Below are 17,306 nucleotides of genomic sequence, written 5' to 3'. Positions count from 1 at the left end.
GCCACTGACAGATGGGCAAGTCTATAAGTAGAGAGGAGGAAGTCTAGGAGAACAGTTCTGGACGGCCAGGTCCAAACCCAGTGCCGTCGAGTTGATTCCGACTCTAGAGATGCTGAATTGGCAGTTAAATGTAATGAGTCTGGAGTCAGTGAGAGTGGTCATGGTTAAAGACATAAATTTGGGCATTGCTGGCATTTATATGGTATTTAAAGCCGTGAGACTGAATGAGATTACCAAGAAAGTGAATGTAGATAAAAAGAAAAACCAAGGACTGGGCCCTGGGGCCCTCTAGCATTAAGAAGACAGGGAGAAGAACAGCAAAGAATTACAAGGAGCCAAAAACTGACAGTTAGGAGATAACCAGGAGTATGCAGCGTCTTGAAAGCCAACAAAGAGTGTTTCAAGGAGAAGGGAGCAAACAGCTCTGCCAAATACTGCTGATAGGTCAAGTATTATGAAGATGTTCAATGGCATATGGCATTTAGCAATGTGGAGGTTTCTGGTGAACCTGAAGAACCATTTCAGTGAGAGTGGTACAGGCAAAGGCCTAATCAGAATACGTTTAAGAGTACTAGAGAAAACTGGCAATAGCAAGTATAGGCAACTCTTTCGAGGTATACTGCTGCAAAAGGCAACAAAAGAATGGGGAAACAGCTGGTAAAGAGTGGGTCAAGTTTTTTTTTTTTTAATAGGAGAACAGCATGTTTGCTGATAGAAATGATCCAATAAAGGAAAAATACTGACAATGTGGAATGAGAAAAACTGAAGCAATGTCCTTGGGTAGATGAGAGGACAGTGGTATCTAGTATAAAAGCAGAGACAAGAACATGGACTGTCCCTGGGTGGTGTAAATGGGTTAACTCGTTTGGCTGCTAAGCAAAAGGTTCAAAGTTCAAATCCACCCAGAGGCACCTTGGAAGAAAGGCCTGGCAATCTACTTCTGAAATATTAGCCATTGACAACCCTGTGGAACACAGTTCTACTCTGACACACATGGGGTCACTATGAGTCAGAATCAACTCCATGGCAACTGTTTTGCTTGTTTTATTTTTTGGTTTTTTTAAGTAGCAGTTCTAAGGTAATAAGCAGGAAGGCAGCATTTATTGGTGCTGGTGCTGGTAGACACATGAGATGATGGGAGTCTGTGGAAGTTCTCTTCTGACTGCTTCAATTTTTTAGCAAAGTAGGAAGCGAGGTAATGAGCAGAAACTGAAGATGAGAAAAATGACATTGGAGGTTTGGAGAAGGTATGAAACAGTAATATAGGAGAGTGGGAGAGTGAGCAGGCTAGAAAAATAAACATAATGACCAGGCAATAGTAAGGACCCCCTTGAGGTTTGCGGTCATGTGTGGTTGTAGGCTTTTTTCAGCCAGTCAGTTCTATAGGGGCAGGTGCAAAGAAGGCAGAGGGTTGGTTTTAACTAGGGCTGTAGATTTCTGTTGTTGAGAAAGCTGAAAAATTTATTTAAGAAAGGAGTGAAAACATCAAGAAGGTAAGGGACAGGAAACAACAATAGGATCAATGAATCAGAGATTCTAGTGGGGTCAAAAACTTGTTGGGGTTGGGGTAGTAGAAGTAAACTGCAAAAACAGGAAGTGGTGGTCACAGAGTAGAATACATGAAATGGTAATTACAGAAGGATGTAGCTCTTGACCTTGTGAGATGGCATCAGCATGGAAGTGAGTGGTTCAGGTAGGGTGGAAAAGAAAGGCATTGGAAGAGAGGTCTAGGAAATGAGAGTCCAGGATATTTGAAGTATCAGTTATGTAGAGTCTCATCAATTTTAATATAAAGAGTTTGGTAGTATTGAAGAGAGAGATAGCAGGCCTAGAGTTAAAACGATTGAAAAATGAGGAGGAATGGCCCTGAGGTTAGTAGTCATTTGTAATCACAAGGGGTAGTGGATTATGTAATCTGATGACATAACCCAAAACAGGGCTTTTAGGGGTAAGGGAGAGAGAACAGCCTGAAGGCAGCAAAGAGATGCATGGTAGACTATCTTTCCCAACTCTAGAACAGTGGTAAGGAGGAAAAAAAAAAAAAAATTTTTTTTTTTTTTAATGTAGATAATGACAGCCACAATTGCACAGTTGGGAGAGTCAGGTCTTCATTACAGCAAGAAAGTAAAAGAAATGTTTAAAAATAGATTGAGATCAGTTTTTGTGGATGATGGACTATAAATTCCAGAGGGCATAGTAGAAGGGTTAGGAGAGTTGGGGAGGGGTTAGAGAAAAAAAAGAAAGAGAAACAAATATACCAAACCCACTGCCAGTGAGTTGATTCCAACTTATAGTGACCCTGTACAACAGAGTAGAACTGCCCCCAGAGGGTTCCCAAGGCTATAAATTTTTATGGAAGCAGACTGTCACATCTTTCTCCCATGAAATGGCTGATGGGTTTGAACCGCTGACCTTTTGGTTAGCAGCTGAATGCTTTAGCCACTGCACCACTAGGGCTCCTTTAGAAAACAAGAATAGACCCTTTATTGACTCGTAGTACAGGAGTAAACGGTGACCTGGAAGTAGGGAGGTTCTGTGGCAACTGACAAAGATATCCTTGAACATACATGACTCCTACTACTCCCACGTGTTTCCCTAAGAAATGGAAATTGCTGGGCCAAAATGTTTCTTTACTTTAAAATTAAAATGGCTGTATTAATTTATTCCCAATGACAATATATAAGTTCCCCTAAAACCTCGTCAGTACGTATTAATAAAACTTTTTCACTTTTGCCAATATGATGGGTGAAAAAAATTTTTCACTATTGGTGAGGCTGAACATTATCTTATGCTTACTAGCCAGCTGTAGGAAACCCTGGTGGTATAGTGGTTAAGTGCTATGGCTGCTAACCAAAAGGCTGGCAGTTCAAACTCACCAGGCGCTCCTTGGAAACTTTATGGAGCAGTTCTACTCTGTCCTATAGGGTCGCTATCAGTCAGAACTGACTTGACGGCAACAGGTTTGGTTTTGGGTTTTTTGGCCAGCTGTAATTCGTCTTCTCTGAACTTGTCCATTTCAGAAATTGAGTTATCTGCCTTTTTTATTGATTTACAGTGCTCAAAAGAATCTATTTTTCTACTTTATTCTACTCTTAACGATTCACACAAATCAATGTTCTAAGTTTCTCGTTTCAAATCTTTCAATGGCTCAAGAGCAAGACAATGCTCTGTACGTTTTCTCTTCCCCAAATCCCTTTGTATGGATATACAGGTCTACAAGTTAAGGCCCACCAGCCAAATCTGGCCACATCCGTTAGTTTCCTTATTGTCTCTGGTACTACGTACAATGAATGGCAGAGCTGAGTAGCTGCTACAAGACTCAAAGAATTTGGCACACAAAGCCAAAAATATTTATTATCTGACCTTTTACAGAGAAAGTTTGTGGACTCCTGCTCTATACCCTCCAGACCCCTGAACTGCTTAGTGTTTCAAGAACATAGTAGGTTAATACCCTGTATTTACTGCCATATGGCAAATACGGACAACTCTGAAATGCTGCTCCCACACCCTGACATGCTCCAGCCATACCCCTCACTCTCTTCATGAAACCTATTACTAGCCCTCTTTCGTGCCTCCACGGGTTTATATCATAAAAGCTGTAACTACACTTCACTGGACTTACTTGTTTGCGTCTTTCTCTTTCTACTGCTATGTAAATCTCTTGAGGATAAGGGACAATCCTAGCATTTAATAAATGATTAGTGAATGAATAAATGGTATACAAAGTTTTTCATAGTTTTCCTTCATTTGCTGTTGTCATCAAAATAAACTACTTATTTTAATTCATTAAATATTTTCAAAAACATTATTTCTAATGACAGCCTAATGATCAATGGTTCTATAATCTTATATTAGTTTTTCTAAAATTTTGGGTGGTTATCACCAATTCCTAGTCATGTATTTGCAGCTATTTAGTAGATTCATGATGACTTGCTGAAATATTTCTTTTCCCTAACTCCTTCCTTAGTAAAGACAAAAGCAATTGAATCTCGGCCTTTCTGGGATCACCTTTTTCATTTACGGCAGTAACTACTGCCCTTGAGGATTAAGGGGGTCCACTGATACTCTACTAATGGCTTTTGAGTCGACGGTAAAATGCAACTCATGTGGTTTTTTATTTTGGTTTTTGCCTTAATTTTCAGTAGAAAATTAATCTGCTACACCTTGTGGGTAGTCTTATTTTCCTTATCTGGAACACCTATGGAAACCCTGGTGGCGTAGTGGTTAAGTGATACAGCTGCTAACCAAGAGGTTGGCAGTTCAAATCTGCCAGGCGCTCCTTGGGAACTCTACGGGGGGCAGTTCTACTCCGTCCTATAGGGTCGCTATGAATGGGAATCGACTCAACGGCAGTGGGTTTGGGTTGGAATACCTATGTTATTTTTGCTTCTTCTACATTTCCCTATCAAGTCAGCTTACTCTGCCAGAGCTTTTACTAACTGCGTCTTCCAATTTACTTATTTAATAGCCTTTTTCACTTCTCTTAACTCCCCAATTCGAAAATACAGACTTCTACTTCTGGTGGATTTCTTTGATTTTCTCCTATTTGTGTTGAGATCATTATTAAGAGTGTTTCACTCATAAACACTGCTGCATTTGTTTTAGAACCCATTTTTAAACATTCATTGTCCTTACCATCCAGGTAAGGACTTTTTTTTCCCATTCTAAAATATACGTGGATAATTAAAGCCCTGTCTAGTTTAACTTTGAAACTTTCTGACTCAGTTTAACTATCTTAATAATGTGGTCTAAGATCTAGTTAGTCACATTTTAAGATTCTGACTATACATATTACATTAAAATGTACAAATAAAACAACATGAGCTTTCTAATCAGGTAGTTCCAGATTCAGATTCAGGGTTGGACACTCTGGGCCCCTGGACAAAGTAATATCTATACTTCAGTTCTCTTATCATTACAATGGAAGTAATTCTAATGTAGAACACAGGGCTATGATACCAAGTGAGAATAATGTACATAAAAGTAGCAATATATGCTAAAATAACACCTAGCATATTTCAAGAAATGTTAATTCACTCCCTCTTTCCTTCTTCCATCCCAAACAAGAACAATGAGCACTGTGCTGCCTCAATTTATCAAAAGCCCATTATTAAATTCCTTTAAATAAAAGCAATTTGGCAATATGGACCATGAGGAATGTTCATATGCTTTGATCCGATATTTTCACTTTGGGGAATCTATCTTAACAAAATAATCCAAAATGCAGAAAATGCTTTCTGTGCAAGGATGTTCACTACAGTGTTTCTTATAGCTGCAAAAAAAAAAAAAAAAAAAAATTCAGAAACTGCTAAGTGTTCAACAGAAAAATGTGTAATTATAAGAAATTCAGGAATTCTCAACATGGAGCCCTAGATAGAGGCATCATGCCATTTCTCTGCAACATAGACTCGAAAAACCAAGTAAAACAGATACAAACCATCAATCCTGGAACCGTAAGAACCAAATAAAGGGATAAAGAAATAGCTCAAACACCAAATGGAAGAAGAAACTGAAGGAAAACAGAGAAAGCAGAGAGATACAGAGCGGAGGTCCCCTGCCCACTGACACAGCACAGTGTCTTCATCTTGGAGAATAGCCATCAATGATCCCAGACAGAGAGTACAGGAAGGCAACTTCACAGAGTTCCCAACAGGAAACAGAGCACTGGCCCCATACCCCATCCCTACCCCTTCCTGCCGGCCCTCACCGTGCTGCTGTAGCTAAAGCGTTCCCAGCTTAGGCCTACCACTGAATTGAGCCCACACTGCCCATCTCTCCTGCCACTTGACCATCTGCTGAAAGGAGGGAAGCAAACTTGTACCACTTCCCGTCTGACACTCCAGTCTATCTGGCAAGGAGCTGTGAATGCTCCACACTGCTGGACCAACGTCAACAGGGAGACAGTGCCCACCTAGTCAGCCATCACCCACCTCACCTAATGAATGTACAGCAAAATGGGCTCACCCTGCCTGCTGCTGCCCAGGCCACCCAGATTAGATGTTGAGAGCTATCATGCCCACAGACAAGCAAGCAGCAAAGCACACCTGGCCCGCTGGCCCTGAAATATCAAAACAAAACAAAGAAGCAGGATGAACAAATGAACATACAATCAATAAATAAAGAAAATAATGCGGTAATGTCTTGGAGATAGCAGATAATATCAAAACATATCAAAAAAAGCAGGACAAGACAGCTTCAGCAAGTGGCCAAAATAAAGAGTCAGATCACTTTCTGGCATAAGAAGAGGCAATGGAACTACATGATATGGAATTCAAAACACTAATATTGAGAGCTCTCCAAGAGATCAGGAATGAGATCAAGGAAAACACAAAGCCAAGGGAAAAAAGACAAAATCATGGAAAACACAGAAAAAAAAACAACAAAAACAGCCAAAATCAAGAAAAACACAAAGAAATAGAAGAATTCAGGAAGATAATACAAGAACAAAATATAAAAATAATTAGAAATCATACAAAAACAGCAATTAGAAATCAAAAAAGGTGAACGACAAAGTTTCAGAAATGGCAAAGTCAATGAAGGTTTTAGAAGCAAATTTAAAACAACGGAAGACAGAATCAGTGAGATTGAAGACAAATCTATGAATGTCACTTCGATTGAGGAAAAAATCAGAGAAAAGAATGAAGTAAAAGGCAGAAAACTTAAACTATGTGGTACACAATCGAGAGCAAAAATGCGTGTGTGATAGGAGTTTCAGAACAGGCGGACAAAACAGACAACACAGAGATTGTTCAAAATCTGCTGGCAAGAAACTTCCCAAACATCATGAAAGACGAAAAGCTGACCATCCAAGAAGCTCAATGAACCCAATATAGGATTGACCCCAAAAGAAAGTCACTGAGACATATCATAGCCGCACTTGCTAAAACCAAAAACAAAGAAAGAATCCTCAGAGCAGCTCTAGAAAAATGGGGAAACAATAAGACTAAACTCTGATTACTTGGCAGAAACTATGCAGGCAATAGGATAACATATATATAACCTCGGACGAAAAAAAAAAAAAAACTGCCAACCAAGAATAATATATCCTGCAAAACTCTCAAATACAAAGATGAAATTAAGACATTTCCAGATAAACAGAAATTAGGAGAATTCATAAAAACCAAACTTACAGGAAATATTAAAGGGAGTCCTTCGATTAGAGGACAGACAACAATCAGAGTCTAGGACACAGGATAGCATTAGCCAGATACCAACCCAGGTAAAGAACTCTCAATAATAACACGAAGCTAAAAGTTAAAACAAGGAAACAGCGATGTCAATCTGTAAATGACTACAACATTAAAACAATAAAAGAGGGAACAAACAGCATGAGTACAGAACTTTCAAATGGAGAAGTCCAGGTGATATCAAGTAATAAAAGACTAGATCAAACTTAGAAAGATAAGGGTAAATTTCAAGATAACCACAAAAAAGTTAACAAACATACTCGTCAGAATAAAAGAGAAGAAAAACACAAAATTTCAGTAAACACAAAATCCATAATAACGATAGAAAGAAAATTCACAAACAGATGGAACTCAGCACTGGAAAGTAGGAAAACAAAGAAAACATCAGCACTACAGAAAAAAAAAAAAGGCACAACGATATGACAGTGATAAACTCATACCCATCAATAATAATAACACTGAATGTAAATGTCTAAAATGCACCTATAAAAAGACAAAGTGGAAGAATAGATTAAAAAAGTACGATCCATTGATGTTCTGTCTACAAGAGACACACATTAGATACAAAGACATAAGTATACTACAAATCAAAGAAGGGAAAAAAAATGTATCAAACAAACAGTAACCAAAAATGGGCAGGAATGGCAATACTAGTCTCAGATAAAATAGACTTTCAGGTAAAATCAACCATAAAAGACAAGAAAGGACATTACATAACAATTAAAGGGACAATCCACCAAGAAGACATAACCTTAATAAATTTATCTACACACCCAACAACACGGTTCCAAAATAAATAAAACTCTAACAGCACTGAAAAGAGAAATTGCCAGTTCCACAATAATTGCAGGAGACTACAATAAACCACTCTCAGTAAAGGAACATCTAGAAAGAAACTCAACAAAGATACAGAAGATCTAAAGGCCACAATTGACCAACCGGACCTCATGTATATAGAACACTCCATCCAACAGCTGCAAAGTATACATTCTTTTCCAACACACATGGAACATTCTAGAGAACAGACGACATTTTGGGCCTCAAAGCAACCCTCAATAAAATCCAAAACCTCAAAATAACATAAAGCATTCTTTCTGATCACAATGCCATAAAAGTAGAAATCAGTAACAGGAAGAGCAAGGGAAAAAAAATCAAATACATGGAAACTGAGTAACGCCTTGCTTAAAAACAAACAGGCAATAGAAGAAATCGAACGGGGGAAAAATATTCCTACAATCGAATGAGGCTGATTTATAGCAATAAACACACACATCAAAAAAAGAAAAATGGGCCATAATCAAAACATTAGCACTACAACTCAAACAAATAAAAAGATAACAGCAAAAGAAGCCCACAGCCACCAGAAGAAATAATAGAGATCAGAACAGAAATAAATGATATAGAGAATAGAAAAACAATAGAAAGAATCAACAAGACCAAAAGTTGGTTCTTTCAAAAGATCAACAAAAATCAACAAACCACTGGCCAAAGAAAAACAGGAGAGGAAGCAAGTAACCCAAATAGATGAGATTGGGGACATTACAACAGACCCAACTGAAATAAAAAGGATCATAACAGAATGCTATGAAAAATTGTACTCCAACAATTTGAAAACGTAGAAGAAATGGACAAATTTCTAGAAACACACTACCTACCCAAACTAACAAACTGAGATACAAAATCTGAACAAACCATAACAGGAGAAGAGATTGAAAAGGTAAAAAAAAACAAAAAAACTCCCCACAAAAAAAGGTCCTGGCCCAGATGGCTTCACTGGAGAATTCTATCAAACATTCAGAGATAAGCTCAAGCCAGTACTACTCAAACTATTTCAAAGCATAGAAAAGAAAGGAATACTCCTGAATTCATTCTATGAAGCCAGCATACCCCTAATACCAAAGCCAGACAAAGACACCACAAAAAAGAAAATTACACACCAATATCCCTCATGAATACAGACACAAAAATTCTTAACAAAATTCTAGCCAATAGAATTCAACAGCATATTTAAAAAAAACATGACCAAGTGGGATTCACGCCAGGTATGCAAGGACGGTTCAACGTTAGAAAAATCAATTAATAATCCAACACATAAATAAAAGAATCCCATGATCACCTCGCTTGATGAAGAAAAGGCATTTGATAAAGACCAATAACCATTCCTGGATAAAAACTCTCAATAAAATAGAAGGGAAATTCCTCAACATAATAAAGTGCATCTATACAAAACCCATAGCGGATATCATTCTCAATGGAGAGAGCCTGAAAGCATTCTTCCTGAGAAAGGGGAACAAGACAAGGATGCTCTTTATCACCACTCCTATTTAATATTGAGCTGGAATTCCTAGCAAGAGCAATCATGCAAGAAAAAGAAATAATGAGCATCCAAATTGGAAAAGAAGTAAAACTATTCCTATTCATAGATGATAAAATCCTATACACAGAGAGTCCACAAGAAAACTACTGAAACTAACAAAGATTCAGCAGAGCAGCAGCATACAAGATCCACATAAGAAAATCAGTCGGATTCCTAAACACCAACAAAGAGAACTCTGAAAAGGAAATTAGGAAAATCATATTACCCCTAAAAAGATAAAATACTTAGGAACAAACCTCACCAGGGACATAAAAGACCTACAAAAAGAAAACTACAAAACGCTATTGCAAGAAACCAAGAGACTCAATATTGTGAAAATGTCACTCCTACTCAAAGCGATCTGCAGATACAATGCGATCCCAATCCAAATACCAGTGGCATTCTTTAACAAGATGGAAAAACTAATCACCAATTCTACATGGGAAGGAAAGAGGCCCTGGATAAGCAAAGCATTATCGAAGAAAAAGAACAAGTAGGAGTCCTCATACTACCTCATTTCAGAACCTACTATACAGCTATGGTAGTCAAAACAGCCTGGTGCTGGTACAACGACAGACACATAGCCCAACGGAACAGAATTGAGAACCAAGATGCAAATTCACCCACCAATGGTCAGATGATCTTTGACAAAGGCCCAAAGCCCATTAAATGAGGAAAAGACTGTCTTTAACAAAGTGCTGGTAAAACTGGATGATCATCTGTAAAAAAAAAAAAAGAAAAGAAACAGGATCCATACTGTACGCCATACAAAAAAACTAACTCAAAATTGATCAAAGACCTAAATATAAAATCTAAAATGATAAAGATCATGGAAGAAAAATAAGGACAACACTAGGGGTCCTAATATGTGTCATGAAGTAAATACAAACCATAACTGACAATGCAAACATCAGAACATAAACTAGATAACTGGGAGCTTCTAAAAATTGAATACTTATGCTCACCAAAAAACTTCAGTAAAAAAGAGAACCTACAGACCGGGAAAAAATTTTTGGCTACCACATATACAAAAGGGTCTAACCTCTAAAATCTAGAATACTTCAACACCTCAACAACAAAAAGACAACCCAATTAAAAAAGGGGCAAAGGATATGAACAGACACTTCACCAAAGAAGACATTCAGACAGCTAACAGACACATAAGGAAATGCTTGCGATCATTAGCCATTAAACCAATAACAAAACCCACTGCCATGAGTTGATTCCGACTCATAGCGACAGAAAAATGCAAATCAAAACCACAATGAGATACCATTTCACCCCGACATTACTGGCACGTATCAAAAAAATAGCAAATAACAAATGCTGGAGAAGTTGCAGGAAGACTGGAACTCTTAAGCATTGCTGGTGGGAATGGAAAATAGTACACCCACTATGGAAAACGATATGGCACCTCCTTAAAAAGCTAGAAATAGAAATACCATATGATCCAGCAACCCCACTCCTAGGAATATGTCCTAGAGAAATAACCATCACATGAATAGGCATATGCACACCTATCTTCACTGCAGCATTAGTCACAATAGTAAAAAGATAGAAACAAGCTAAGTGCCATCAATATGTTAATGGATAAACACATTATGGTACAAACATACAATGGACTGCTATGCAATGATAAGGAACAATGATTAATCTATGAAACATCTCGTAACATGGATAAATCTGGAGGGCATTATGCTGAGTGAAGTCAATCACAAAAGGCCACATATTGTTATAAGTCCACTATTATAAAAACTCACGAAAAGGTTTATACACAGAAAAAGAAAAATCTTTGTTATGAGGGAGGGGAAGGATAGGGAGGGAAAATCAACTAATGAGACAGTAGACAAGTGTTAACTTTGGTCAGGGGAAAGACAACACACAACGTAGGTGAAGTCTGCTCAACTTGACCAAGGCAAAGTCATAGAAGCTTCCTAGACACATCCAAACACCTTGAGGGACTGAGTTACTGGGGCTAAGGGCTGGGGACCATGGTCTCAGGGGGCATCTAGGTCAACAGACATAACATAATTCGTAAAGATGTTCTATATCCTACTTTGGTGAGTAGCATCTGGGGTCCTAAAAGCTTGCCAGCAGCCATTGAAGATACAACTATTGGTCCCAGCACGTTTGGAGCACAGAAGAATGCAAAAAACCAAAGACACAAGGAAAATATTAGTTCAAAGAACTAATGGACCACATGAACCATAGCTTCCCCCAGCCTCAGCTCATAAGAACTAGATGGTCCCGGCAACCACCACCAACTACTTTGACAGGGATCACAATAAAGGGTTCTAGGTAGAGCAGGAGAAAAATGTAGAACAAAATTCAAATTCACACACACACACACAAAAAGACCAGATTTACTGGTCTGATGGTTACTGGGGGAACTCTTGAGACTACAGCCCCCAAATACCCTGCTAACTCAGAACCAAAGTCCACCTTTTAGCCAAAGATTATACAAAAATGGCACACTTTAGGGAACATGCTTCTTAGTTCAATCAAGTATACAGAGACCGAATGGGCAACACCTACCCAAAAGCAAAGATGAAGGTAGGGAAGGGCAGGAAAACTGGAGGAGTGGACACTGAGAACCCAGGTCGGAAACGGAAAGGTGGAGAGTGCTGACACACAGACTGCAACTAATGTCGTGAAACAATTTTTGTATAAAATTTTTGAATGAAAAACTAATTTGCACTGTAAAATTTCACCTAAAACACAACTTAAAAAAAAAAAATGAAAGAAATTCAAACCAACATTATGAGGTCATTTAAAGAGATTAAAAAAAAAAATAGCATGAGAAAATGTTTATGGTGGTAGGTGGGAAAAAAACAGAACATGAAATTATTCATACATTGAGGCCTCAAATGTGCAAAAATCAAATAAACTCAGAAAAAATATTGGAAAGAAATGCACCAGAGGGTATAGAGTAGTTATCTCATAGTCCTGATATTACAAGGGATTTTTATTATTTTACGGTTGCTTCCTAGAGTTTTCTAAATGATTATGATGATAACAGTAGTTATTATTCACATAGTGCTTACTACACACCAGTCACTGTTTTAAGACCTTATGTATTAACTCGGTCAATGCTCATGACATGAGATGAAAAACTGAGGACCAGTGAGATTAAGTAACTTACCCAAGGTCACACAGTTTCAGGAGATGCCATGATTCGAGCTCAAGCAGTCTGGCTCTACAGCTCTTTTCTTAACCTTTATACTACACTGAAAAGTTTTCCTTTGTTTTTAAGTTTTAATTTGTTTTCCTTAATTAAAAAAATTTTTTTTATTGTGCTTTAAGTGAAAGTTTACAAATCGAGTCAGTCTCTCGCACAAAAACTTATGTACACCTTGCTAAACCAACAAACCAACCCACTGCCGTCGAGTCGATTCTGGCTCACAGTGACCCTATAGGACAGAGTAGAACTGCCCCATAGAGTTTCCAAGGAGCGCTTGGGGGATTTTAACTGCTGAACTCTTGGTTAGCAGCTGTAGCAGCACTTAACCACTATGCCACCAGGGTTTCCTACACCTTGCTACATACTCTCAATTGCTCTCCCCGTAATGAGACAACTCGCTCCCTCCACTCTCTCTTTTCATGTCTTAAATTTTAATTATTAAAAAAGCATATATCAATCCAAACCTTGTGTTCTTCCACAGTTGTCAGCTTTCTTTCAGTTCTGAGTTTGAGTAGTTGCTCTGCCATCAGGTGCCATTTTGGAATAAGATGTAGCCACCACTCTTGTACGGGTTCTAGCCAAGGTTCAAACCAGTTCAGTCATAGCCAACAGACCTCAATTTTAAAAAAATATGGGTTATCTGGAACCATAACTGTAATAGGAAAAATTATAGGTTGAATCCTTGGAATGGGACACTCGGAAGAGGTGTAGTGAGTCCTTTCAGGAGCCTGATGTATGAGACTGGATCACTGTCAGGCATGAGGAGAGCGACACACATTCAAAGCTGTGTGGTCAGCCACCATCTCCACTGCTACTTCCTACTCTGCGCAAAATCCTGTGGGCAAGAAATATGGTTGCTATGCAATGCATATGCTACCCTTATCTTCTAAGAAGGAGATTAAGTTTCTAACAGGCCTTCCACCTGTAACTTTTCCCATTCTGGTTATGGTTCCAGTTCACTCAAATTTTAAAAATTTGGGTCTGTTCCAGTGTTACTTCCTTGGCCTTGACTAAACTGGGAAGAAGCGGTTCCAAGGCCTGGTTATTATCTACTGGAAAAAACTCTTAAGACAAATCTGTCCCTACTTCGTGTTCCAATATCTCATTTAACCACTGAGACTCTAGAACTCTTAACATTCCTACTTATTACACCTAGGGACAGAACTTCAAAGAACCCTAATGTGGAGGGCCTATAGTAACCAAACTTTTCCTGCTAGAACCCTTCTCCTGCACTTACACTTACCCATTTAACTACAAATCAGTTACAACCTTTGCAAACATCCTGTCTTCTGCTGTGAAGTTCACTCCCTCTACAATCCAGGAGACCCCTCTTATCTGCCAAACAGATACCTACCATGACACTGGCTAAATGTGACCAACTAAGAAAGATTCTCAACATCTGGGGAATTTCCCTTTGGAGAGCCTTTTCAGAATGCTTCTTCCTTTTCATTCTTTCCTCTTTGGAGATGGCACTGTTTTCCATTATTTTTGAAAACCTCATCCCTTAATCAATCACTTTAATTCTCTCAATTTTCTCACCTTTTCTGCTGGTTACCTTTTTTGTTGTTTGTTTTGGTGGGTAAAACAAGATTTTTTTGGCACCAAAATATATTCAAGAAATCAGTTCCAGGAAGAAATATTCATAATTTATACCCTGAACAATAAAAACACCTCCTGCTACTGCTGTGCTCCTCTCTGCAGTCTACATTTGATAAATTTATTTCACGTCACTTAGTTTGACTTTCTCTATAACCAAATTTATTTTCTTAAAAAATGTCTGCAGAACCCAACACGGTTAAAAAGCAAGCAATTCTTCTAAATATAGGATATTTACATTTCAATACAGTTCATTACAGTAGTTAGAAAAACTGAGTTCATGTGATGGCTTTAACATTACCTAAATAAGAAACACAGCAACAACCTTTACAAAAAATGAATATGTTAACAAATGTTGATATTGAAAATATTTACAATCAGAATCATTTATTGTATTTTTCCAAAATGTTATTCTGCCCCCACGCTGTAACAGTAATAACTTTGATTATTTCTCGAACCTTATCAAGGCTAGTTCTGGGTGAAGGCCCCTTTTAGGAAAAAGAAAATGGAGCACTAATACTTCATTAGGCTCACATTAACTTACGTGGAATAAAAACCACGGTGCCAAACTGGATAGGCACGGAAGTTTAAAAAAAAAAAAAAACTACACCTTCAAACTAATATTTTCGTTCTGCCTTGCAAGTTTTCAACTTGGTGTAGCCATTCTCTAAGAACGACTGGGGTGCAGGGCAGGGTAAAAATGGAAAAGAGAATTGCTTCCCAAAAAACTGAATCCTCCGCTTCACTAAGTACACCTAACTTGACCGTTCTGACATGAAAGCTCTGATATAGTTAAACCCAATTGCCGTCGAGTCGATTCCGACTCATAGCGACCCTGTAGGACAGAGTAAAACTGCCCCACAAGGTTTCCTAGAAGCGCCTGGTGGATTCGAACTGCCACTCTTTTGGTTAGCAGCCGTAACTCTTAATCACTACGCCACCGGTGTTTCCATAAAATAGGGAAACTTAAAATACAACAGGAATTTTTGTTACCCTAAAAAACGAAGCACGTAAGGACAGCCATTTTATCTTACACTTCCAAATACCTATTACACATAAATCTTGCATTTAAAAGGCATTTCATTAGAGTAAAAAAAAAATGGACCGTTTGTGTACTCATTGAAGAAATCATCACTGTTTCAAAAAAAGACTGTTATTAAGCTTAATCCAGCTGTCAAGATCAATTAGTAGATAGCCTCCGACTCTAAAGTTCTACATTTATATTTACCGATAGGCCAAACTGATTAGTAATTGTAAAGACAACGGAGTTGTACTATAAGCAATCCTTGCAAAATCCAGTTGATTTTTAAAATCAGTGAACAACACACGACCATTTTTAAAGGAAAGAAGCAATTCCCAAAACAGGTTGATTGTGGTAGCCGGTCTGTTCCTCTGCAGCTGTCCCCTTGTTGCGTGTACGCGTGGGAGTGGAGGCATGAATGCAAAAAACATAAACCCACACAAAACACGCGCAGTTACAAACATTAAAAATATGTAAACACGTCGTCAGGCCAAGAAGCCCCATGGGGAAAGAACCGCCTGAAGAAAAAGCCCATCTAGTTGAATGCGGAGTCCATGGTGTGTGCGGGAGCGGGGCACCCAGGCAGTGGAGGCCCGGGATGGACAAAGACCGGCCCATCTGGGGCAGCGCTCGAAGCGTCCAGAACCGGCAGGAAACAGGCAGTCCCCGGGACAGCTGACTGTGGCACTCAAGGGCCTTCCAACGCCGTGGTTTAACAGGCGGTAGCAAAAGCTCCCCTCCGAGAGCGGACCCTCCCCTTTGCACCGCCTCTAACAGGCTCCAGCTCCGACCTCGGACATCTGAGGAGCCGCCGCCCGCGCCCTGTCCGGGTATCGCAGGAGGCCTCGGTCGGCAGCTGTTGGGCTTAGAACCGCGTCACCGCCGCCCAGCTCCAAACGGCCGGGCAGGCACCCCGAGGGCAGGTGGGCCCGGCGCCTCTACCCGCGGTCTGTCAGGCAGCTTCGGAACTCACTGCCTCCGATCCCGTCCCTCTAGTCCGAGGCCGCGCATCCCCACGCCACCTACCCGGTCCCACACCATCCCAGAGTCCTCCGACGCTCGGGCCCTCTGCCGAAGCGGCGATGTCTCCAGTCCGGGGACTGAAATGGCTGCGGAACAAAGGGAGTCTGGGCTCCGGCAAGCGCCGGTCCGATTGGCCGGGAGGCGGGGCCCGCCGCGGGAACGTTCGGCGGCGGTCGCCGTGGCAACGGCGGCAGGGCTGGGAAAACGCTGCCCGGGCCTGCCGGACCTGGTCTTCGCAGAGCTCGGCAAAGGTTCCTAAGCGGGCTCTGCAGCTTCGGGCTTCCGCCTGCGCCGGTGCTCACAGATGCTCGCGCCCCCTGGGGTCGGCGCGCCTGCCTGAGCTTCCAGCCCGCAGACGCTGCACTGCGCTGTGGGGCGGCGAGCAAAATGGTCCTCTGTTGTGATTGTCTAGGGGCTGTTCAAGGCCCTGTCAGGATGATGACCCTCCCACAGCCTAACTTCTCAACCCCAGAATAACCCCAAAAGTGACCGCCCTGCCCTGGGAGCCTATTCAATACTGAACAAGCAGATATCCCACAATACAATTCCAACGTCGGTGGTAAAAAGCAGAAATGGCTTCAATGGAGAGATGTGGGCCTACGCCTGCCTGCTTGTTGCATGATAGACTTTTGAGGTATGCTGTATGTAGCATATAAACTTGTTCGTAGTTTAAATAACTTATAAAATTAAGTTTTACTTTTCCAGGTGTGTATTTATATAAAACTGTAGTTCCTTGACTTAGAAATAATAACTCCTCTCCTTTTTTTAACCTGTCATCATGAGAAAATAAAATGTCTTCTATTTTCTGGAGAGAAAATAATTCAGAATGGGAGAGGTAAACGTTTTGTACTCAATTGTAATAATGGTAATGAATAGAAAAGTGTCAATTCCCTTCACTCAGATTATTCTAAAATATAAATTTACTACATATGAATAATTTGA

At 39.8% G+C, this 17,306-nt stretch overlaps 1 protein-coding gene across 3 annotated transcripts in view; it reads right to left on the bottom strand.

Moving 5' to 3' along the window:
* TNPO1 (transportin 1) overlaps positions 1 to 16,490 on the bottom strand; it is a 115,607-nt gene extending 99,117 nt beyond the window's left edge. For 2 of the 3 annotated variants that reach the window (XM_064272972.1, XM_064272981.1), the window contains exon 1: positions 16,368 to 16,490. In XM_064272972.1, coding sequence (XP_064129042.1) covers positions 16,368 to 16,382 — 15 coding nt within the window. In that variant the 5' untranslated portion in view covers positions 16,383 to 16,490. The remainder of the gene's footprint in view (positions 1 to 16,367) is intronic. The other variant, XM_064272978.1, reaches the window with a different exon arrangement.
* Between the last annotated feature and the right edge of the window lie 816 nt (positions 16,491 to 17,306).

Source organism: Loxodonta africana, chromosome 2, assembly GCF_030014295.1.
Source record: "Loxodonta africana isolate mLoxAfr1 chromosome 2, mLoxAfr1.hap2, whole genome shotgun sequence".
NCBI lineage: Eukaryota > Metazoa > Chordata > Mammalia > Proboscidea > Elephantidae > Loxodonta > Loxodonta africana.
This window is presented reverse-complemented; position numbering and strand designations above follow the sequence as displayed.